This window comes from Nyctereutes procyonoides, unplaced genomic scaffold (genome assembly GCF_905146905.1).
Source record: "Nyctereutes procyonoides isolate TBG_1078 unplaced genomic scaffold, NYPRO_anot_genome, whole genome shotgun sequence".
In the NCBI taxonomy this organism is placed as follows: Eukaryota; Metazoa; Chordata; class Mammalia; order Carnivora; family Canidae; genus Nyctereutes; species Nyctereutes procyonoides.
In genome coordinates this window covers 9,161,555-9,185,327 of record NW_026575121.1, presented here as the reverse complement: position 1 = coordinate 9,185,327, position 23,773 = coordinate 9,161,555, and the positions used below count along the sequence as shown (strand labels likewise).

Sequence of the window (23,773 nt, the reverse complement as noted above, 5' to 3'; positions counted from 1 at the left end):
CCCAGATAACTTTAAATTCCTTGACTCATTAAAATGTTACTCACTTAGACTAGCTAGAGAGCTAGAGAAGAAAATGAGCATTCCCCTTTTGGGAAGTTTAATATTTGTTAAAGAATTAGAGGTTTGTTACCCTTAGCCTCCAAACATAAGAATTAGGCCAAAGAAATTTTGCTGAGGGTATGTGTACAACATCAACATGAAAATTATTCTCTTAATTTTAAACTAGGTTAATTTGTGTAGAGCAAAATGTTCCATATCTGCTTTTCAAGTTGGTAACCTATCCTTTTTAGAAATCTATAGCATTTTTCCAAATTATCCTTAATATTTTCATAATTAAATATTAAGTCATTAATATTCCTAATAAATTTACTCATGTAAATAGATGGCTGAAATAATTATGGAAAATATGGCTCAAGGGGATTGAAATAGAATATTTAAACTTAAAAAAATATGGTAAAAATAAGTAGCTATTCATATTCACTTATAGAATAATGAGCTATGAGGAAAATTTATGTGTTGTACCCTAATCACTGTTACAAATTAACCCAGGTTTTCTGTGTGTATTTAAAACTTAATATCACAAATCATTAGTTTTTTCCATAAATTGTTTTTAAGAAAATGATTAAAATCAAAATATTGATTAGATCAATAATTTCTTTGTAAAAATCAGACAAAAATCCTATGTTTAAAGGTTGGAAAGGTAATTATGATGTTTTTCTTTAAATTATTAGTAACTGACACGTAGTTAATAATACAGGTATTTAAATGTTTAGTAAAATGAATGAAATATGTTCCATGTCAAGATCCATGCTTACTATAAAATGTATTGATTACAAAACTAATTACATTACTTTATCTTTTTAGGTTCCTTAGGACCTTTTCTCCCCCTGGTAAGTTCTGGAGCTCCAACTTGTGACTTCAAATAAGACATGGAAAGGATTTGGTTTTGTCTTAATTTTACTGCATTTATATAACGTGTTATATCTGGGATAGTGGAGAAATTTTTTTATGCTTTTTTAATTAAGATTAGGCATGAATAGAAGACCTACTTTTTAAAAATATGTTGTAAATAGCCTTCGTGTAAATTTTAGTATAAGAGTCCTTGATATTTCATGAAGTCTCCAAATTGTTAACAGAGTATGAAAATTACCTTTCATATATCCCACCACATTGGAGCTCCAAAACATACTGTTGGGGGAAGGAAGGAGTCTAAACAAAATCAAACGTTAGCTTTTTAAGTGTTGCATTTATAATCTTGATAGTGAACACTACATTTAGTATAGAGATACCTTGATTGCTAGCACCAAGGGGTCTTCTTACAATAATATTTCTCTTTTCTGAATTAAAATCAATTATAAACCTTAAAGTTGAAAATCAGGTTTGTTTGCTTTTTCTTAAAATTCTCCTATAAATTGTCTTACTGCTTATATGAAATAATGCATATAATCTCTTTGTAAATTTTGCAGGGTATTATTTTAGAATAATGAATTAGACCCAGATCCTACTTTGCACATTGTTATTGCAGAGTAACATGTAGTTTACATATAGATTCTCTCTTCGGTACTATAAAATTCGGTTGATCTTAGGAGGGAAGACAAAACTTTCTCTTAGAAGTATATTTTATATCATTGTATTTGGGAGAAATAATTGCCACTTTAAACATAATGGACTTTAATTAAAGATTTTAAATGTCAAAACTACCTTAGAAATTTAGTTCACTTTTTAAACCATAAATCATTTACATTCATGATGCTGAAACAGTTGCTTTTTAAGACCTAATCAGTAAGCGTTAATACCCTTTTGTGGGAATGTGTGTAGGCTTCATTGAATTAGAGAATTTGTGTAAGATGAGGTATAAAGGAGCACTTTCTTTTTCATGGGTTATGCACTGAGGAATATAAGAGAAGTGATGTGTATCTTGAATACATATGAATTGAGTTGAATATAGGATCTATTGTGATGAAGTTTTGGATTTCTCTGGAGATTGGGTTTAAAGTGGTGTTTTGCTGATCATATTATTTCACCACCGCGGTTGTTTAATGTTATTTATATAAAAATTGAGTGCAGCTTTACTATTGACAATGCAATCTTTATTTATAACAATTTTTAAAGTTTATTAGCATTTTATCATAGATAAAAGTTCTGATGCTTTGAATCTCACACATATTTACTGATAATAGGCACTTTAGAAGAGAGGCTTCAAATTTATGAAGAAATTAGTAAGCAGCACCCCAGAGCAATTTCACCTAGAAGATTACCTTTGAATCTTGCCCCAGGTAATATTAGGATATCTTTTGTAACACTAATAATTATTTGTTATGCAGCATCATTCACATTTAAAAAACTGGTTTCTGGTACAGAGTTTACATCTACACCAGTCTTGGGGGTGGGAGCAATCAGATATGAATTTACTCTGCATGTGATAATAAGAGTGTTTAGCATATAGCTATTATGTTGGTTTCAGGTTTCAGAAGTTACCTATATGAGTGTTTTTCTTATGTGACTTTAAATATTAAACACCAGATTTAGACAAATTAAATTCCCTAGAATTGATGACAAATTATATGTGAGGTCTTATGATTTAAGTGATAGAGGTTTTAGGTTTTCTTTTTAGAGCACAAATTCAAAGAAAGTGCCGTGAGTCCTTTGGGCCTGCCAGTGTTTAAGAACATGGCCATTCTCTGTGAAGGCCCTCTGTGAAGGTCTCCTCAAAGTTGTCCGCTTTCCTGAAGCTTGCCTTTATCATGCCCTTGTTTTTAGAGAGCTCCATGTGTTTTGTATCCCTGGAAAAATGCAACAACCCCCCCCCCATCCCTGCTTTGCACTTTATGTAAATTGGAACACTGTGATATGTGTTGTGACTTGCTTTTATTGAACAGCAGTATATTCATGACCTTGATCCAAGTTGTGAGTGCTTTGGGGCCACAGAGGAGGTAAAACTGTATTAGTTCTTCTAGTTAATCTTTGTTGATGATTTTATAAAAAATTGTGCCCTTTTTCTTAAAGTTGTCTCTATTTTTAGTTGAAAGTGCTGTAGATTATTAATTATTTATGAGGACTTTTGGCATGTCTTTTGATATAAGTCAGACCCTAGAAATCTAATGCAACCTAAAAAAAAATCTAGGCGTGGAGTGAGGAGGTGATATATCTTCTAATGAATTCTCATTTATAATGGAAATATTTTTTTAAATAATTGGATTATAATTTTATTTTTCAAAAGATTCATGGAAATTAAAAAGTTTTTTAGTTGACTGACTTTAAAAATATATGAAGTGCCTGTGAGAAGTTTTTTGTATTAGACAGTCTGTACAAGTTCATTGTAAACAGTTCATTTTCCACTAGTACATCTTAGTTCCACTAGCGCATCACAGATGACAAATAATATTCTTCTGACCCTCCCATTTTTGTTTTGGCTTTATAAAATATTGAAAGCAGATCTCCCTCAAGTTTTTTTCAGGGAATATTAAGCTCCAGTGGATAGGGTCAGGCTCAGTGGGGAAGGTAATCAGTATGCTGAGATGTTCTTCAGTCAAGTGAGTTGAGGAAACTTTGGGTTGAACCCAACAGTCAGATTTCTGTGGGATTTGTTAGAACGTTCACACGTGCATTGTGAATTTCTGAGGTGGGATATCCTGTGCAAAGAGGAGCATTCCCATAGTAAAAGTGTTTTATTGAAAATGCTTGGCTTCATGTTTCCGTATGTCTTTTTTTAAATAACAGCATTCCAGATATACTTCACATGCCATAAAATTCTCTTTCTAAAGTATATACAACTCAGTGTTTTAGTGTATTCATGGAATTGTGCAGCCATTATCACTATCTAGTTTCAGAAAATTTACATCACCCCCAAAAAGAAACCTTATTAGTAGTCATTCCCAGCACTCCCAGTACTAGGCAACCACTAATCTACTTTCTGTACCTATGGATTTGCCTGTTTTGGACATTTCTTTTTTGTTGTTGTTGTTGTTGTTTTGGACATTTCATATGAGCAGAATCATACCCTATGTGGCCTTTTGTGTCTGGCTTTTTTTTCTTTTTTTTTTTTTAAGATTTTATTTTATTTATTCATGAGAGGCACAGAGAGAGAGAGATGCAGAGACACAGGCAGAGGGAGAAGCAGGCTCCCCGCAGGGAGCCTGACGTGGGACTCGATCTCGGGTCTCCAGGATCACGCCCCGAGCTGAAGGCAGCGCCAAACCGCTGGGCCCGTGTCTGGCTTTTTTAAAATCCATCTCCGTGTGTGTCTTATGTCACATTGTGAATGGGGTATTCCCTTAGTTTGGAGCTTTCAGATGCATTCATTTGCCTCTTAGGAAAGAAAGTTTGCTAAAAGCTCTTAGTACACAACTGGAGATAGTTCTTTACTGAAAGACAGCTTGGAACCAACTGTGGATAGTAAAGTGTGATTTAGGCTTAAGTGGAATTATCCTGGATCCTCTGGACATTCTGTCTTTGAAATGCTAAAGGAATCTTTATACAAGATGGGGCTCAGTTGAAGGGTCTGATGATCTGGGCTTCAAGGTCAACATCATTGTAAGGTTCTAACACAGATCCACAAAGCTCCAGTGAGCGTTTATAGAGTCCTACAGATGCCTGATGGCACCTGCGCAGAAGCTGAGTACTTAATGGTATCCTGTCTAGAAATATTTTTATGTGTAATAAGAAAGGTGTCTTGGCATTACCAAAGCACTAAGATCGTTTTTCAAGAAGCATGATGGAACTTGAGAGTGGAAGGTGAAAGTCTTGAAAAAGAGTTTTCAGTTTTTACATAGAAAGGCTTAAAACTGTCTAACACAGAAGTCCTAGGTAGATTCTCCAACAGCCTAAAATGCTAAGTGCTGTGAAAATAATGTGAGAATATAGCTATTTTTCTAAAGAAGTAGTTTAATTCATTATGTTCTATTAGTCTTCACTAGCCAAGGCAGGTGAGAGAGGGAAGGAGATAATCTAGAGTATTATATACAAAGTTGTAATCAAATTTTGCTCCATTATTCTTTATTGGGTTATTATGTAGATATGATTATATAGAACATTGTATAAGTTTAAGGTATACAACTGTTGATATGATGTTTATACTTTATAATAGTACTGTAGTGATACCATAGTGTGTTAGCTAACACCTCCATCAGAGGTCACATAATTATCATTTCCTTTTTATAGTGAGAACATTTCTCCATTATTTAGAATAAATTTCCAGTGATTCAGATAGTCTTATTTTGCTGATTGTGCTAATTATTTTAGCAGTAGTTTTTGTGATAGCAGTTTTTATTTGAATCCACATTACATATCCAGAGGAGAATTAGCATAGCATCTGTATAGATAAATAACCTGTTTGGTAAGCTGTAATGCTAAACAGGCACATGATGAGTAATAGTCTTTTTTTCCCCCTAAAGGAAAGACGGAGGTGAGGGGGTTACTAAATATTATTTTTAAATAGCTGGAAGAAGAGAGATTATTTTCGTGAAAGGGTTTCTCTTATGCCTAAAGAAAGTGTTTATGAGGTGGTAATGGTAAGTAATTTTGGAATATAATGTGTGACTGAGCATTTGAGTAGCTGCCTGTAGGCTTCTTGTTCAGATAATGCGTTATTGTAGTTCCAGATAAAAGATTATAAAAGGGCTTTTAAGTAAGAAGTTTTTTCCTGTCTATCCCCTAACAACCAAGTTTACTTCCCTAGAGGCTGCCATTGTTACCATTAGGTAGTGTATTCTAGCATAAATATGTTGTGCATATACAAGCAAAAATGTAGAGGGTAAGAGTTTGTGTATAGCTTTCCTTTTTTTTTTTTTTAAGATTTTATTTATTCATGAGAGACAGAGAGAGAGAGAGGCAGAGACACAGAGGGAGAAGTAGGCTCCATCCAGGGAGCCCAAGGTGGGACTCGATCCTGGGACCCCGGGATCATGCCCTGGGCTGAAGGTGGCGCTAAACTGCTGAGCCACCTGGGCTGCTCTAGCTTCCCGTTTTTCTCCCTCTTCTGCACTAAAGTGATAGCATAGATTGATGTGCACTTGGTTTTTCTCTTAATTCTGTATCTATGCTTTGTATTTGCACAAAAAGAACCTCCTCATTCTTTCTCAGTCTAAATAATAATTTAATGGGAGAAGAGGCTTTCAGTATTATGGATAATTGAGAGTTGAGTAGATTGTCTTTTAACTCCAAACTGCCCGGATGGGCTGAATTGACTAAGAAAGTTAACCAGGAAGAGGAGTTGAGAATGGGCTCTGACATGAAGATAAAATGCTTGTTTTTTCAGAGGATATCAACAAATATGGAAAAGATTCTTCTTTTTTAAGATTTTATTTATTTGAGAAGGAGAGAGCAGGCACGAGCAGGGGGAGGGGCAGGGAGAGAAGCAGACTCTCCACTGAGCAGGCTCCATACCAGCACCCTGGGATCAGTGACCTGAGCCGAAGGCAGACACTTAACCAACTACACCACCCAGGTGCCCTTGGAAAAGATTCTTAACTATAGAAATACAATAGCTGTCAGGTATCAAGGCCTGTAATAATAGGTGACATTTATTGAATGGTTACTGTATGCCGGACACTATGTTTACTGCCATATACTTCTCTGGTTTGAGCCATGCAGGAGTACTCTTGAGGCTGCTGGCTGCTGGCATTGTCGCCTTCACCTACAGTGGGGAAAATGAGGATTTTAGTGAACAGGTTACTTGCCCAAGGTCACACATGTAGAAGATGGAATAATGCACATTTCTCTAAGCACCTGCATCTCACTGTCCATGACAGTATTATTAACTTTTGCCTTATATTAGAGGAATTGCTGGAAAAACTTGACCCTGAAACTATGTTTTGAGTTTTAAAGAAGTAATGATGTATATTTTACCCAGAGTGAAATACTATGTTTTCTTGGTAATCTGATTTTCAAAACACTTATACTTTGTGTATAATAAAAGATTAGAGATTATCTGAAAACAGTGTTTATAGTAACTTAACAAATGTCGAACCTGCTTTTGTATTTGATAAACTTTCCCCTCAATAAAATTTAAATATCTTTCAAATTTTTATGACATCTAATTATATTGAGTATGCATGTTTTGCTCAGTATAGTCAGTCACAACAAATAAAAAAACACTTTTGGTTGTTGGTATTTTTTTGGTGAAATGTTGTGATTCATAATGAAACCTTAAGAGGTAGTTTCAACAGTTTTAGGTTAAGCCATTTATGACAGACATATATTTTAATTTTTAAAAAAGATTTTTTTATTCATGAAAGAGAGAGAGAGAGACAGAGACACAGGCAGAGGGAGGAGGAGGCTCCATGCAGGGACCCTGACGTGGGACTTGAACCCGCGTCTCCAGGATCACGCCCTGGACTGACGGTGGCGCTAAAACGCCGAGCCACCAGGGCTGCCTGACATACATATCTTTTAATTTTTTTTTAATTCATGAGCAAATCCATGTCCTTATGTATTAACTCTTCCTGTGAAAAAAGTTAAAGCTTTAACTGAGTTAAAGGCTTCCTGTTGTATTTAAAATTAAATTTTTTTCCAATTTTTTTCCACTTATAGAAGGTGATGCCAAGTTTTTTTGTGAGGGTTTAATAATAATAGAATTATTTACTTGGTGTTACAAATAAGTTATTTATTTTAATTGTGGTGTTAAAGTGCTTTGGGGCTCATTCTGATGTCTAACAAAAGTTTATTTATTTATTGTCCATCTTACCCACTGGAATGTTAACTTCCCGAGGGCAGGATTTTTTTTGTTTGTTTTAATTGCAGCTAAATCCCTAATACCTAGAACAATGCCTGGTACATGATTAATGGAATGAATGTTGATGTAAAGCACTAGTTGATTTGGAAAACATCTTGAAATTCTGTTTTAGTGTTTACAAAGATATTTGGCTGCTAATTGAATATAGTGCTGGTTACAGTAGGATCTTTTTATAGATCCTGTAGATCTGCAGCGTGTTTTATGAAGTGTCTGCAGATGAGTCCTGAGTCTGTGCTAGCCAATGAGATTAGGAAAGAGACTTGTTATGGGGACTATATTCAGAATGGATAGTTTTTCTCTCTACTTAAAGCTGCAGTCATTTTGTTTACTTATCTTTTGAAATATTCTTTGAAGATACTTTAGATCTAGAGAAAAGTATAGTTGCTAACTTCTAAGATATATAGTATTATCCTTTTTTGGTGGTAATAGTCAAGCAATAATGCTGAAAGACTTTTAGGTTTAAAAACAGGATGGGGGATCATTGTTTTTGAGGGAGTTTAATTTTTATTTGTAAAATCATTTTGAGACTGTTTGCATCAATTGAAGTATAACAAAGTAAACTTTTGTTTCTAGGTGAAAAATTTAGAGAACTAATGGATAAGTTCCTGAGGGTTAACTTCAGTAAAGGCTGCCCACCCTTGTTTACTACTTTGAAATCTTTATATTACAATACAGAAAAGGTAAAATTTGGTCTTTATTCAGTTTTCTTATAATCTTTTTATTAACTTATCATAAAAAGATTTTCATGTAAATAATATACTATGATTTCATAATTTTCTCTATTCTAGTAATGTTATTCGCCGTAGTTTAATTGTAGATGAACTGAAATTGTATGTAGATAGGATAAATGCTATCAAAGGAAATAATCTGTGAAATTTACGGAATAGAGACTTTATAAAAGCACTAAGATTATAAAGGTTGTTGTTTTTTAATGAGTATACTTTTCTTGTAGAATTTTAAATCTGATACACTGGAAGTCTATATTTAAGTATTTCATGATTATTATTATTTTATAGTTTGTGGATTTTTAAAGTTTGTTTTGCATGCTTTTAATGTTAGAGCATGGATAATTGACTTAGTACAACAATAAAATGCCATTTGGTCTACAGAGCATTATTAGTTTTAACTAGTAGGCAACATTTTAATAAATAAGGATAGTTTTGATGAGTTCTTGAATAAAGAGAATAATATTTTCCACCCTTTAAAATTAGAAAATAAGTACTTGGTCTTAAATTAGATAATTAGAAAATTAAAAACAAATAGAAAACAAGTTATACTTGTTTCCAGGCATTGCTTTTTCTTTATCAAGGTGTAAAGTCTTATTATGTTCTTTTATGTAATCAGAATTTCTGAAAGTTACTAGTAGATAAAGAAAGAAACAATTTTATTAGAAGTGCTAAAATATTTGTAGTGAAACCTATCATTTATGAGTTTAATTTCGACCCATAATTTGTAAACTAGCAGTAATTGTGAAAATAAAATATTGAAAGCAGGGTCAGTGATAAGTAGTATAACCGACTGACACTTTCTTTTCTGGGGAAGCAGTTTTCATAAACAAGATGAGACAACTGATAATATCTAGTGCTCTATAAGTAAAAGGTGTCATTTATATTTTTTAAAGTTTGTAGCTCTTTAATGTCTGAAGTATGCTTTATTTGCCTTTAATGGCACTGCTGTCCATTTTTTTGATAGTGTTTGATTCATGTGAAAACGTGGAACAGTGCCTACCAATGATGTCTGTAGGTTATTTAAAATAACATTTGCCAAAATTCCTCTTTTACTCTTTTGGGCAAGGCTGAGAGAAGAAAAGTGAAATGAGATGTCAGAAATAATAAAGAACTTATGTGTGTGAGTTTGAATACAGGATTCTCCTGCCCTCTGAAAGGAGAGTGTTCCTGATAAATTTCTCTTAAGCTGAAATGGTGTAAAGTTTGAAGAACAATTAGCATTAATTTATATGGAAAAATTGTTGAACACTAATTTATATTTGAAAAAACTTTGAAATTGCCAGGCCCCAAAAATACCTCCTCTCTTTGGCTTTTCTGATATCATAGGACACATCTTGTTCACAGATACATAAATCAAGAAAAAAACACAGAGGCTCATAGACATGGTTCACATCTATGGCGCCTTGATCCTGAGTGTCCTTCCTAGAGGACTGAGCCTGGCGGTGTGCCGCTGGATGCTCAGAGTGTGTGATGCCTCTATAAGGACTCACTGCAAAATGCTGAGCACTGTTTTCACTTTTTGCCTTTTATTGTGAAAGCAAAGATACCAACATAGGTCTTTGGTAAAAGTGAAGTGATGGAATGTAAGCTTTGGAAAGCCAGGGATACCTGTCCTGCTTTTCTAATAACATCTTGCAGCCACTGCTGAATATAGTAGGTCACTGAGCCTTCACAGGCTCTCTTAGTTTTCACAAGGAGTACAGACTTGACTTTGTCTTTTTGGAAAGATTTTGTTTATTTATTTGACAGAGTGAGAATGAGAGCGCGTGAGAGACCACACAAGCAGGGGAAGCAGAGATTTTTTTAAAAATCCTCCAGTATTGATCCAAAATTACCATCATAAAGATGTAAAGCATTTGTTGGTATTTTATAAAGCATGGAAGTTGCATTTTTAAAGAAGACACTAAGAATGTATTAATTTATATAGGAACCTTTGACATCTCTTTAGTGTTATTTTTAAGCATGGAATAGGAATGTTTACCAAATGCTTTTGAGAACTGAATTAAACTGTAGAAAATTGAGTCAGGTTATCAGAACTTAGTATAGTAAGAAAAAATGTGCAAGTATGTAAAGTGCTTTTTAAATAATTTTGGCCACATATTTGCGACTTCTCATAAGGATGTTTTAAAATTGATTTCTAACCAGTAGTAAGTCTCGCTTTTAGCTAAACACTGCATTTTAACTCTGGAGAAAGTATTTAGGAGGAGTATAGGCTGATAAGCAGTTATGGTTTCTTAAACTTCCAGGTCTTAAAGAATGGTCCATGTTAGGTAGCGTAAAAATAAAATAATCTTTTGAAGTTAGCTTAGGATATGTACAGTTGTAAAAAGGTATTTTAGGGGATTCCTAGGTGGCTCAGTGGTTTAGCACCTGCCTTTGGCCCAGGGCGTGGTCCTGGAGTCCTGGGGATCGAGTCCCACATCAGTCTCCCTGCATGGAGCCTGCTTCTCCCTCTGCCTGTGTCTCTGCCCCTCTCTCTCTGTGTGTCTCTCATGAATAAATAAATAAAATCTTTTAAAAAAATTAAAGTATTTTAAAAATATCTACAGCATTTTAAGTTGTGAATATACAATTTAGAAGCTTGGAGAACATTTTTTGTGTAATTCCTGTTAAGGTTTTTTTCCCTGTAAATTTATTTATGGTGTCTGTATGTAGCTGTAATAATTTTGACCATCAAGTTTTGTTATTCCTTTTCCCCTCTTGCAAGTTCATAAGCATTTTACATGTTACTGTATAGTCTTCATTATCTTCCTTTTTGATGACTTACTGCATGCTCTTTTATCAGTCATACCTCCATTTCCAAGCTTTCACTGTTAAAAAAAATCGTAAATATCTTTGAACACACCGCTTTACTCAGGATTATTTCCTTCTCACAATTCTCAGAATAAGTTAATGGGTAAAAAGTATGTACATTTTGTGGTTCTGAGTAAACACTAGTACTTTGGTTTCTATGAGGTTGTAGACACCAATTTGTATTACCATTAGCAGTGTATGTGTGTGAAAGGTTCACTGTACCCTCACCAGTGTTAGATACTCTTAAATATTTTCCCTTCTTGTGTTTGCTTTTCTATGGGTGTAGTTTTGAGGTTGTTTTTGTTTTTTACAGAAAGAGGTTAAAAATGTAATGTAACTAGGTTTGTTGATTTTTGTTTCTATTATGGAAGTCCATCTTTTGTTTTAGAAACACTTTGGAAGGTGTTCTTCCTCTAGGGCAGAATTTCTCAAGTTGCAATGAGGGAGGGGATTTTGTCCCCCAAGGGACATTTTGAAACATCTGGAGGCATTTTTGATTATCACCATCGTGGGAGTATGCTACTGATACTGTATCGGTAGAGGCCAGGGATGCTGCTAAACATTCTACAATGCACAGGACAGCTCCCCACAGTGAAGAATTCCATTAATGACCTGTTGGGCTAAATAATTTGTTATAGGGGCCTGTCCCTAGCATTATAGGTGATTTAGCTGTATCCTTGGCCTCTACCAACTAGATACCAGTAGTTTCCTCCCAATATTTTTGTTGTTAACAGCTTTACTGAGATACAAGTCACATACCATAAAATTTACCTACTTGAAGTATACAATTTAGTGATTTTTAATATATTCAGAGTTTTACAACCATCACCACAGTGTAATTTTAGAAAATTTTCATCATGCTGAAAAGAAATCCCATCAACTCTAACATTAGGCAACCCCTATGCTACTTTTTTTTCTGTGGATTTGGCTGTTTTAGGCATTTCATACAAATGGAATAGTACAACGTGTGACCTCATTCTCCAGTGTTTTTTACTTAGCCTGATACTTTCATCCATGTGGTAGAGTGAATGATTACTTCATTCTCTTCTATTATCAAATAATATTGCATTGTAGGACTATACCACATTTTAGCAGTTGATGGCCTCTCTGGTTGTTTCTGCCTTATTATGACTAATGCTGCTGTGAATGTGTCCAAGTTTTAAGGTGTACATTTCCTTTCTTTCTTTCTTTCTTTCTTTCTTTCTTTCTTTCTTTCTTTCTTTCTCTCTAGATTTTATTCATTTGTTTGTTCGTTTATTTATTTGAGAGTGACAGAGCATGCATGAGCAGGGGAATAGGCCAGTGGAGACAGAGAGGCAGACTCCCTGCCAAATGGGGAACCTGACATGGGTGGGGCTCCATCCCAGGACCCTGAGATCATGACCTAAACCGAAGTCAGATGTTTGAGCCACCCAAGTGCCCTTTCGTATACCTTTTTTTTTTAAGATATTTATTTATGATAGTCACACAGAGAGAGAGAGACAGAGAGGCAGAGACACAGGCAGAGGGAGAAGCAGGCTCCATGCACCGGGAGCCTGACGTGGGATTCGATCCCCGGTCTCCAGGATCGCGCTCTGGGCCAAAGGCAGGCGCCAAACCGCTGCGCCACCCAGGGATCCCCTTTTCGTATACATTTTCATTTCTCTTGGGCATATATACCCAGGAATGGAATTGCTAGTTCAAATAGTAACTCTGTGTGTACACTTTAAAAAGACCACTGGATTGTTTTCCATAGCGACCGTACCATTTTACATTCCAGCAAGCAGTATATGAAGATTCTGATTTCTACATATCCTTACCAATAATCCACTTGTTATTATTTGGCATTTGATTATAGTCATCCTACTGAGTGTAAAGTTGTCTTTCATGGTCTTGATTTCATTTCCCTGATGACCGATGATGTTGAACAGCTTTTCATGTGCTTATTGGCCATCTGTAAATTTTCTTTGGAGAAATGTCGATTCAGACCCTTCGGGTTGTCTCTCTCTCTTTTTTTTCCCCCAAGATTTCATTAATTTATTAGAGAGAACAAGCACACAGAGGAAGAGGGAGAAGCAGATTCCTCTTGCCCCCCAATATGGAACTCAATCTTAGAATCATGACCTGAGCCGAAGGCAGATGGTTAACTGATTGACCCACCCAAGTGCCCTGTCTTTTTAGTATTAAGTTGTAAGAGTTCTTTTTTTTTTTTGTAAGAGTTCTTATATATTTTAGATATATGTCCCTTATCAGATAAATGATTTGGAAATTTTTCTTCCATTTTGTGGGTTGTCTTTTCATTTTCTTGAAAGTATCCTTTGATGACAAAATTTTTAATTTTGATGAGGTCCAGTTTATCTTTTTTTCCTTTGGTTGCTCAAGCTTTTGTGTCATATCTAAGAAGCCATTTCAAATCTAGGGTAATGAATATTTATACATATTTACTTAGGAGCTTTATATTTTTAGTTTTTCATTGAGGTCTTTGGTCCATTTTCCATTCATTTTTATTTATGGTGTGAATCAGGAGTCCTGCTTTTGCATGTAACTATTATCCAGTTTCCCAGCACCATTCGTTGAAAAGACTCTTCTTTCTCCATTGAAAAGTCTTGGCAGTTTTGTTGAAAATAAATGGACCATAATGAGGGCTCTCCTCTCTGGACTCTCAGTTTTATTCCACTAATCTGTGTGTCCTTATGTCAGTACCTCGCTATCATGATTACTACAGCTTTGAGATAAGTTGAAATAAGGAAGAGAAGTATGAATCTTTCTAGTTTGTTCTTTTTTAAGATTCTTTTTTTTTTTTAAAGATTTTATTTGTTTATTCATGATAGAGAGAGAGAGAGGCAGAGACACAGGCAGAGGGAGAAGCAGGCTCCATGCCAGGAGCCTGATGCGGGACTTGATCCCGGGACTCCAGGATCACACCCTGGGCCAAAGGCAGGCGCCAAACTGCTGAGCCACCCAGGGATCCCCTTTTTTACGATTCTTTCAACGCTTCAGGATTCCTTTTATTTCGATTTCAATTTTGGAGTCCGCTTTTCAGTTTCTACAAGAAACTAGCTGGAATTTTGTAGTAATTGCTTTGAATCTGTAGATCACTTTATTTTAACAATATTAAGATTTTCAGTGTATGAACTTTAGATGTCTATTTATTCATTATCTTCTTTGATTTCTTTCAACAATATTTTGTAGATTTCAGTAGACAGGTCTTCCACATCTCTTATAAAATGTACTCCTAAGTATTTTATTATTTTTCATGCTATTCTAGTGGAATTATTTTCTCAATTTTATTTTCAGATTGTTACTGGTAGTATATAAAACAGTTTTTTATATATTGATCTGGTATTCTGCAGCCTTGCTGAACTTGCTTATTATTTATTGTTCATAGTTGGAAAAATGGATTTCTTAGGGGTTTTTAAAAAGATTTATTTTAGAGAGCAGACCCGTGTGCAAGTGGGGAAAGGGCAGAGGAACAGAATCCTCAAGTATACTCCATGTTGAGCACGGACCCCCACATGGGGCCTGATCCGCCAACCCAGGAGATCTGACCTGAGCCAAAACCAGGAGTCAGATGATCAACTGAGCAAGCCAGGCATCGCTGCTACCCTTTTTTTTTCCTTAGGATTTTCTGTGTGCAAGATCATGTCATCTGCAAATAGAAACTTTTATTTCTTCTTTTCTATTTTGTATCCTTGTAATTTCATTTTCTTGACTAATTGCCCTGGCTGGAACCTCCAGTACACTGTTGAATAGAAGTGATTAGAGCGGACATGTATGTCTTGTTCCTGATCTTAGGAGAAAACATCTAGTCTTTCTCCATAAAATATTATGTGAACCATGAATTCTTTGTATATGCCCTTTATAATGTTGAAGAAGTTCCCTTTTGTTCCTAATTCAGTGAGCATTTTTATCATGAAAGTGTGTTGGATTTTGTCAAATATTTTTTCTGTATCTATTGAAATGATTGTGTGTATGTTTTATTCTCTTGCTATGATGCTCGGGTTGATTTTCAGATGTTCAAGCAACATCTATATTGCTGGTATAAACCCACTTGGTCATGGTGTATAATTCTTTTGAGCCAAAGTTCAATTTGCTAGTGGTTTATTGAGCATTTTTTTTTTTTTTTTTTGTCTATTCCATAGAGGTAGTAGTCTGTAGTTTTCTTGTGAGGTTTTTGTCTGGTTTTGGTATAAGGGTAATAATGGCCTTATAATGAGTTGGGAAGTGTTTCCTCCTCTTCTCCTTCTTCTTTTTGAAGAGTGAGAAACTGGTGGTGTTATTAAATATTTGGCAGAATTTACCAGTGAAGCCATCTGGGCCTGGACTTTTCTTTGTGGGTAGTATGTATGTATGTATGTATGTATTTATGTATTTATTAAGAGACACAGAGAGAGAGAGGCAGAGGGAGAAGCAGGCTCCTTGAGGGAGCCCGACATGGGACGTGGGACTCGATCCCGGGTCCCCAGGATCAGGCCCTGGGCTGAAGGTGGCACTAAACCACTGAGCCACCTGGGCTGCCCTGTGGGTAGTTCTTGATTACCTATTAGAACTCTTGTTATTGGTTTATTCATATTTGCTGTTTCTTCTTGACTTGATTTCTGAAATTTGTGTTTCTAGAAATTTGTCCATTTCCTCTCAGTTATCCTATTTTAGCATACAGTTGCTCATCATGTTCTTATATCATCATTTCATTTCTGTAAGGTCAGCAGTAATGTCTCCTCTTTCATTTTCAATTTTAATAATTTGAGTCTTTTTTTCCCTTAATTAGTCTGCTAAAGGTTTGCCAATCTGTTGGTCTTTTCAGAGGGCCAAGTTGGGCTTGTTGACTGCCCCTCCCTTTCTACTTCATTCATTTTCCCTCTTATCTTTTTTATGTTCTTCTGTTTGTTTGAAATTTATTTTGCTTCCTTTTGTCCAGTGTCTCTTTCCTAACATATTCTTAGTGTTCTATACTTTAGTCTTTTTTAATTTATTTATATATGTATTTATTTATTTATAAAGATTTTATTTATTTATTTGACAGAGAGGGAGAGAGAACATAAGCAGGGGGAACAGCAGGCAGGGGGAGAGGAAGAAGCAGGCTCCCCACTCAACAGGGAGCCTGATACGGGGCTCCTTCCCAGGAGCCTGGTATCATGACCTGAGCCAAAGGCAGGTGCTTAACCTGAGCCACCCAGGTGCCCCTGTGCTTTTGTCTTTTACTTTGCTGATTTAACCACTGAGAAAAATAGGTTTTCTCTAACAGTAAAGATATGTATTTGCACAGAAAAATAATTAATACAATCAATTATTATTTAATTTTAGTTCAACTGTCAAGGCTATACAGTCTGTGTCATTTGTTTTTAGTGTCATAAAGGAACCAAAAAGACTAAGAAGAGGTACAAATAAATTTTGGACTTCCTTTTTCACCTAGAATGGAAAGAAAGTACTTTCTCAGTTTCTTCCTGGCCATTCACTGTGATTGTCAGACTCTTGAGTAAAGACAATGAATCATCATTAAGGTTTGTGCATAAGTTGTTAATAGGTCCATTTGATTCCACTGAAGCTGGACATCAGTGCACAGATACACTGAATATGAGTATCTTAAAAAACAACATGGAAATTGAGTACTTGATGAGACTCTGGCTGAAGCATCAAATATCTCAACAAAAAGTATATGGGAAAAAAATAGTATATGGGAATCCATGCACAGGAAGGGAGGGTAGGCTGTTTCTCAGAAGACCTTTCTTTCTCAAGTCAAATCTTCCCATACTATGAAAATATTCGAAGATCCTTACCCGCTTAAAGAACATCTGGGGCTATGTGTGTCCTTTAGAAACTGGAGACAGTGGGCACAGAGAGAAAACTTGGCCTGTTGTTCAGTGAAGAAAGAGAATCATCCTGAACTTCACTGGAAGATTTCATTGGGAAGTATTGAATCATTTGGTTGTCGTGGCTGAGAAATCTCTGTAATTTATTGGTAGGGGTAGTGGGTATACTGGATTTTAATACTGGAGTGCATTTTCTGTAAGGTATCTTTAGTTCTTTTTTTATTCTTTGTTTTCTTTCTTTATTTATTCTTAAATAACTCAGCCCAGGTGTAAAATTGAGTTAACACCTATCTTCTATCTAACTTCAGCTGTAAAGGTAAATCAGAAAAAAATGAAGCTGAATAACATTATAAAAATAATAGGATTCTTTTTTTTTTAATTTTTATTTATTTATGATAGTCACACACAGAGAGAGAGAGAGAGAGGCAGAGACATAGGCAGAGGGAGAAGCAGGCTCCATGCACCGGGAGCCCGACGTGGGATTCGATCCCGGGTCTCCAGGATCACACCCTGGGCCAAAGGCAGGTGCCAAACCGCTGCGCCACCCAGGGATCCCTAAAAATAATAGGATTCTATCATCAGTTTATAATAGCATCACAGTCATGGTCCAGTAAAATTCTAAATTAAAATACTTTATTTCATATTTACTTTCAGAAAACTGGAAGGTTTTTAGAAGGTGACACAAGGCATAATTACTAAGGAAAGCAAGTTTGATTTGTATTTCATGGCAGTATAAAGGAATTTTTTTCTTAGGTGCTCTAAGTAATAAAAAAAACTACATTAAGAATATATATATCTTTGGGGTGCCTGGGTGGTTCAGTCAGTTAAGTGTTTGCCTTTGGCTCAAGTCATGATCCCAGGGTCCTGGGATGCCTGCTTCTCCCTCTCCCTCTGCCCCATCCCCCAACTCTTGCTCTTTCTCTCTCCCTCTCTCTTAAATGAATAAATAAAATCTAAAAAAAAAAAATCTTTGAGAGAATTATAGATTTCTCACTAAAAGGAAAAAAAAAAAAAGAGAGTCAACAATCCTAGCTTTAAGAATTCCAAAAGGCATTATTTGCAGTGGTAACAGTATCCAAGAACTCCCAGCCAGTATTTTTGAGACATTCTGATCAACTGTTAATTATAATTATGTTCATAAATGAGTTTTTGGTTTATTTGTTTACAAAGAGTTTTAAATTTAAGGAGAGGAAAATCAAATGCTTTTCCTACCTAGGAAGACATCACAGTATAGTATAATGTCTGCTGACATACATTTATTAATCTCCCTCATGATTTTTGCCAAATCCAGGTAACACTCTTAATGTTATTTACTTCATATTTTTCACTAAGTTTAATTAGTTTTTTGTTTATAATAAAACCATGGGTTTGTGCTCATATATTTTTTATAAAACAAAGTAAAAATAAAACTTAAACTTCAGTTGAATTAATTGTAATCATCTTGTATCCTACCATATGTACTATACTTTGGGAAATACTGGTTTAGGGAAGAGAGCATTGTTTTGGAATTAGGCCTGGTTTGGAAGCCCTGATTCCATCACTGTTTGCCCAAGCAATCATCTGTTTTTGGATCTTCAAGTTGGTAAAAGACCATACTTAAAGGTTGATGCGTGTTTTAATTAAATGAAAATTTGTAAAGTGCTTGTTGATTCAGAGATGTTCAAGAACTGGTCCTTCTCTTACCACCCCATCCCTCATACCTCATCCCTGCAGGAAATGAAATGATTTTTGTTTCAACGTTGTAGTTCTTGGACAACTTACCTCTATGACTAGCTCCTTCAGAACCACAGTTGTCACTGCCAATCATATACTTACTGGAAATTAATCTAGCAGTTTTGATCCTTGTTGGTAACTGTTGTGCTTATTAGTTTTTTTTTTTAAATTTTTAAAATTTATTTATGATAGACACACACAGAGAGAGAGAGAGGCAGAGACACAGGCAGAGGGAGAAGCAGGCTCCATGCACCGGGAGCCCGACGTGGGATTCGATCCTGGGTATCCAGGATCGCGCCCTGGGCCAAAGGCAGGCACTAAACCGCTGCGCCACCCAGGGATCCCTGCTTATTAGTTTTTTAATTTGGGTAAATACCAAAAAAGCTTCAGTAGCTTTTGTGTTATGGTAACTATTTTAGACATGTGATTTGTGTCTGTATATAAAAAATCTGGGGGCATCCCGGGTGGCTCAGCGGTTTGGCGCCACCTTCGGCCCGGGGTGTGATCCTGGGGACCCGGGATCGAGTCCCACATCGGGCTCCCTGCATGGAGCCTGCTTCTCCCTCTGCCTGTGTCTCTCCCTCTCTCTGTGTCTCTCATGAATAAGTAAATAAAATCTTAAAAAAAAAATCTGTATTGTACAAAATTGTGTATTGGATATGGTGTTGCAGAACTTTGTCTTTAAAGTTGATAATTTGGGCAGCCCGAGTGGCTCGGCGGTTTAGCGCTGCCTTCAGCCCAGGTGGTGATCCTGGAGTCCCAGGATCAAGTCCCACATTGGGCTCCCTGCAGGGAGTCTGCTTCTCCTTCTGCCTGTGTCTCTGCCTCTCTCTCTATCTCTGTGTCTCTCATGAATAAATAAATTAAATCTTAAAAAAAAAGTTAATAATTATTTTAACTCACACATAAGAAAAGTTAAGTCAAGGGGCATACTTTAGGAAATTATAGGAGTTACAATATTTGCTCAGGTTAGATTTTATTAAGCAAAAATTAAACTGCTTCAATCTTGATCATATATTTAAGTCAAGAGAAGGTGGTTGAACTTTGAAATTTTTTCAGTTCAGTAAAAATTTTGGCTTTATAATTTAAGATGTCCATTTTGAGGCTCTAAGTTTTTATTGTGATCTTAGATGCCTAATTCAACTGGATTGGATTTCTTGATCTTAAATGGCAGTGGCAAAATACTATTTTCAAGAAAAATAGCCATTACATAATGAGTTTTAAAAGAAAGGAGTTGAGCTTACTTCCTCATTGAGATATAAAGGGTAAGTAAACTTGAAATGGGTCTTTATATCTGAATAAAAATTCCTTAGATGAACTTTCATAGACAAACTTGGAAAATTGTTCACTTAATTACTAAGTTAGTGATTGTGATACAAATTTTGTAGATTAAAGAAGTATGCCTAATGAACCAGCAATCCTGGTTGCCGGTGCTCTCCATACTTTTTATTTAGGAGATTTCATGTGGACTTCCATTATTTTTATTTTATTTTTTCTTCATCAGACTTCATTGTAAGGTCCTGAAGCTGGAGATCTGTTTCATTCAGTAGTTTTTATACTCCTTTATTAAGAATTATATGTAATTTCAGTGTATATTTTGTTGTACTTTTAAAATTATTTAAATATGTTTCACCCTAGAAATTAAAAGATAAACTTCTACCTAAAACCGGCTCTATCTGCAGTTTTTGCAACTACCACTAGATGGCATTATAAGTTCATGAAAAAATAATTTCCTCCATAAATTAAACAACTTAAATAACGTGAATACTGAATCCTATGCCTGGAAAGTTTCAGAATTATAGATATTCTAAGTGAGATTGATGGGGTGGTATTGGTCATGGTGGGTTAAAACTGTCTGTTACCTTTAATTTTGTGTTATAATAATTGTTGTTGGGTTTTTTGGATAACATTTATCAGTTTGCAATCTCTAGTGTGTGTCAGTTAGTTGGAATGCTTGCTTAAAAACAGATCGCTGGGCCCAGAGTTTCTAATTCCATAAATATAGGGTTTGGTACCAAAGTTTGCATCTCTGATAAATTACCAGGTGATGCTAATGCTAACATTAATGATGTCGATAGTCTGAGGACCATACTTAAAGAACCACAGGTTGGTTGATTGGTTGGTTTATTGTGGTAAAATACACTTAACATAAAGTTTGCTATCTTTATCATTTTTACCTGTATAGTTGATTGGTATTGAATACATTCACATTATTGTACAACTATCCTCAGAACTCTTCGTCTTCCAGAACTGACACATAAGGGCAGCCCCAGTGGCGCAGCGGTTTAGTGCTGCCTGCAGCCTGGGGTGTGATCCTGGAGACCCGAGATTGAGTCCCACGTCGGGCTCCCTGCATGGAGCCTGCTTCTCTCTCTGCCTGTGTCTCTGCCTCTCTTTCGCTCTCTCTGAATAAATAAATAAATAAATCTTTAAAAAAAAAAAAAAAAGAACTGACACATAAGTGGAATAATAACATTTGTCTTTGTGTGACTGGCGTATTTCACATAGCATAATGTGTTCCAGGTTCATCCATGTTGTAGTATATTGTAGAATTGCCTTGCTTTTTAAGGCTGAATAATACTTCATCGTATGTATATAGCACATATTGTTCATCCGTCGATGGACATTTAGGTTGCTTTCACATTTCGGCGATTGCGACTAATGTTGCTGTGAACGTGAATGTACAAATATTTCCTCAAAATCCTGCTTCTACTTCTTTTGGGTATATACCCAGAAGTGGGATTGCTGGATCATAGGGTGATTCTGTTTATAGTTTTTTAAGGAACTAACCATACCGTTTTCCAGAGTGCTGTACCATTTTGTGTCCCCAATAGTTGTTTTCTAGGGGTTTTTTTGATAGCCATTTTCCTGGCTTATGAGATGGTATGTCCTTTTGGTTTTGGTTTGCATTTCCATGATGATTAGTGGTGGCATGTATCTTTTCATATGCTGATTGGCCATTCTTATATCTTCTTTGGAGAAATATCTGTTCAGGTACTTTGTCCATTTTTGAAGTGTGTTGTATTTTTGTTGTTGAGTTTTAGGAGTTTTCTATATATTCTGGAGATTAGTCCCTTATCGGATTTGCACATATTTTCTCTCATTGTGTGGGTTTCTTTGGTCTCTTTTTTACTCTGCATAGTGTCTTTTGATGCACAAAGTTTTAAATTTTCAAGAAGTCCAGTTTGTCTTTTTTTTTCTTTTGTAACATATGCCTTTGTTGTTATCTCCAAGAAATCATTGTATCCAGTGCCATCAGGCTTCTGTCCTATGTTTTCTCTAAGAGTTTTATTTTTTTAGTCCTTCATTTAGGTTCTTGATCCATTTTGAGTTAATTTTTGTATGTGGTATTAGGTAAGGGTCCAGCTGCATTCTATTGCATGTGGATATCCAGTTTTCCTAGCACCATTTAGAAGAAGACTGTTCCCCATTGAGTGGTCTTGGCACCTGTGTCAAAAATCATTTGACTATATAGGTGAGGGTTTATTTCTAGACTCTGTTATATTCCAGTAGTCCCTATGTCAGTCTTTATGCCATTTTCACAGTGTTTTGATTACTGTAACTTACTGTAGTAAGTTTTGAAATCTGGAGTGTGAGTCCTCTGGGTTTGTTCTTTTTCTAATAGTGTTGACTATTTTGGGTCCCTGGAGAGTCGTTGTGAATTTTAGGATGAGCTTTTCTATTCCTGCAAAACACACACACACACACACACACACGCGCGCGCGCGCGCGCGTTGTTGGGATTTTGATAGTGATCACGTTGAATCTGTACATCTGTATATCTTTGGGTAATATATTAAAAAAAATTTTATTGAAGTATAGTTGACCCGAATTGACATTTTAATAATATTAAGTGTTCTAATCCATGAAATGGGATGTATTTCCATTTATTCGTGTCTTAAATTTCTTTCAGCATTATTTTGTAGTTTTCTTTATAGAAGTCTCTCTTCCTTGGTTAATTCCTTATTTTATTCTTTTTTTTTTTTTAAGATTTTATCTATTTATTCATGAGAGACAGAGACAGAGAGAGAAAGGCAGAGACACAGGCAGAGGGAGAAGCAGGCCCCATGCAGGGACCCTGACTTGGGACTTGATCCCGGGACTCCAGGATCACACCCTGGGCTGAAAGCAGGCGCTAAACTGCTCAGCCACCCGGGCTGCCCTATTTTATTCTTTTTGATGCTATTGTGAATGGAATTGTTTCTGTAGTTTTTATTTTAGATTGTGCATTGTTCCTCTATAGAAATACAACTGATTTTTGTGTGTTGACTTTGTATCTTATTACTTTGCTGAATTCATTTGTTTTAACAGTTTTTTTAATTGTTTTTGGAATTATTAGGTTTGTTTGTATTGTTTTGTTTTGTTTTGAGTTGGGAGGGGCAGAGAGAGAAAGAATCTTAGTCAGGTTCCAAGCTAGTGGGGAGCCTGACACGGTGCTCGATCCCACGACCCTGAGACCATGACCCAAGGTGAAACCAAAAGTCAGAAACTTAACTGACTGAGCCACCCAGGTGCCCTGGAATTGTTAGGGGTTTTATAAGTAAGGTCATATCATTTAAAAATAGAGATCATTTCATGTTTTCCATGCTCTGGCTGATTTAATGGGCACCACTTGGTGTTTTATGCATTAAAACTGATCTGATTGGGGAAAGTTTTTTGTCCTGCTATTAGTCTCTAGTGTTAATGCATCCTTGTGAGTCCAGGAGAATTACCCAATAGTAATAAATGTGCGGTGTCCCATCCACTCATTGATACAGCAAGTAGTAAGAAGCTACTTGAGCCTTGTTGCTTGGGTTAAATTCTGGCTCCACCATGGTACACTTTCAGCTTATTTTTATTTTCCTTTTGCCTATGAGATCAAGTTAATAATGTACACTTCATAGGGTTATTTTGAGGACAAGTGAGTTAATACAAGTAAAGTACCTAAAATAGTGCCAGGTAGGATTGACTATTACTATAATTACTATTTTAATACATGTAAAGCACTTGTAGCAGTTACTGGCTTCTTATTGTTATTTT

The 23,773-nt window shown here is 35.7% G+C and overlaps 1 protein-coding gene across 9 annotated transcripts in view; it reads left to right on the top strand.

Annotated features, from left to right (window-relative positions):
• The window catches only part of NAA16 (N-alpha-acetyltransferase 16, NatA auxiliary subunit), a 65,579-nt gene that overhangs the window by 19,117 nt on the left and 22,689 nt on the right, over nt 1–23,773 (top strand). For 4 of the 9 annotated variants that reach the window (XR_008665750.1, XR_008665749.1, XR_008665748.1 and 1 more), the window contains exons 8-9: nt 2,181–2,276; nt 8,306–8,412. Coding sequence is in view for 4 of the 9 variants with exons in the window: in XM_055335704.1 (XP_055191679.1) it covers nt 2,181–2,276; nt 8,306–8,412 (203 nt within the window). In the remaining 5 variants the exon portion in view is untranslated. Of the gene's footprint in view, nt 1–2,180; nt 2,277–8,305; nt 8,413–16,578; nt 16,734–19,885; nt 20,021–23,773 lie in introns of those variants that run through there. The other 5 variants (XM_055335706.1, XM_055335705.1, XR_008665752.1 and 2 more) reach the window with 4 other exon arrangements.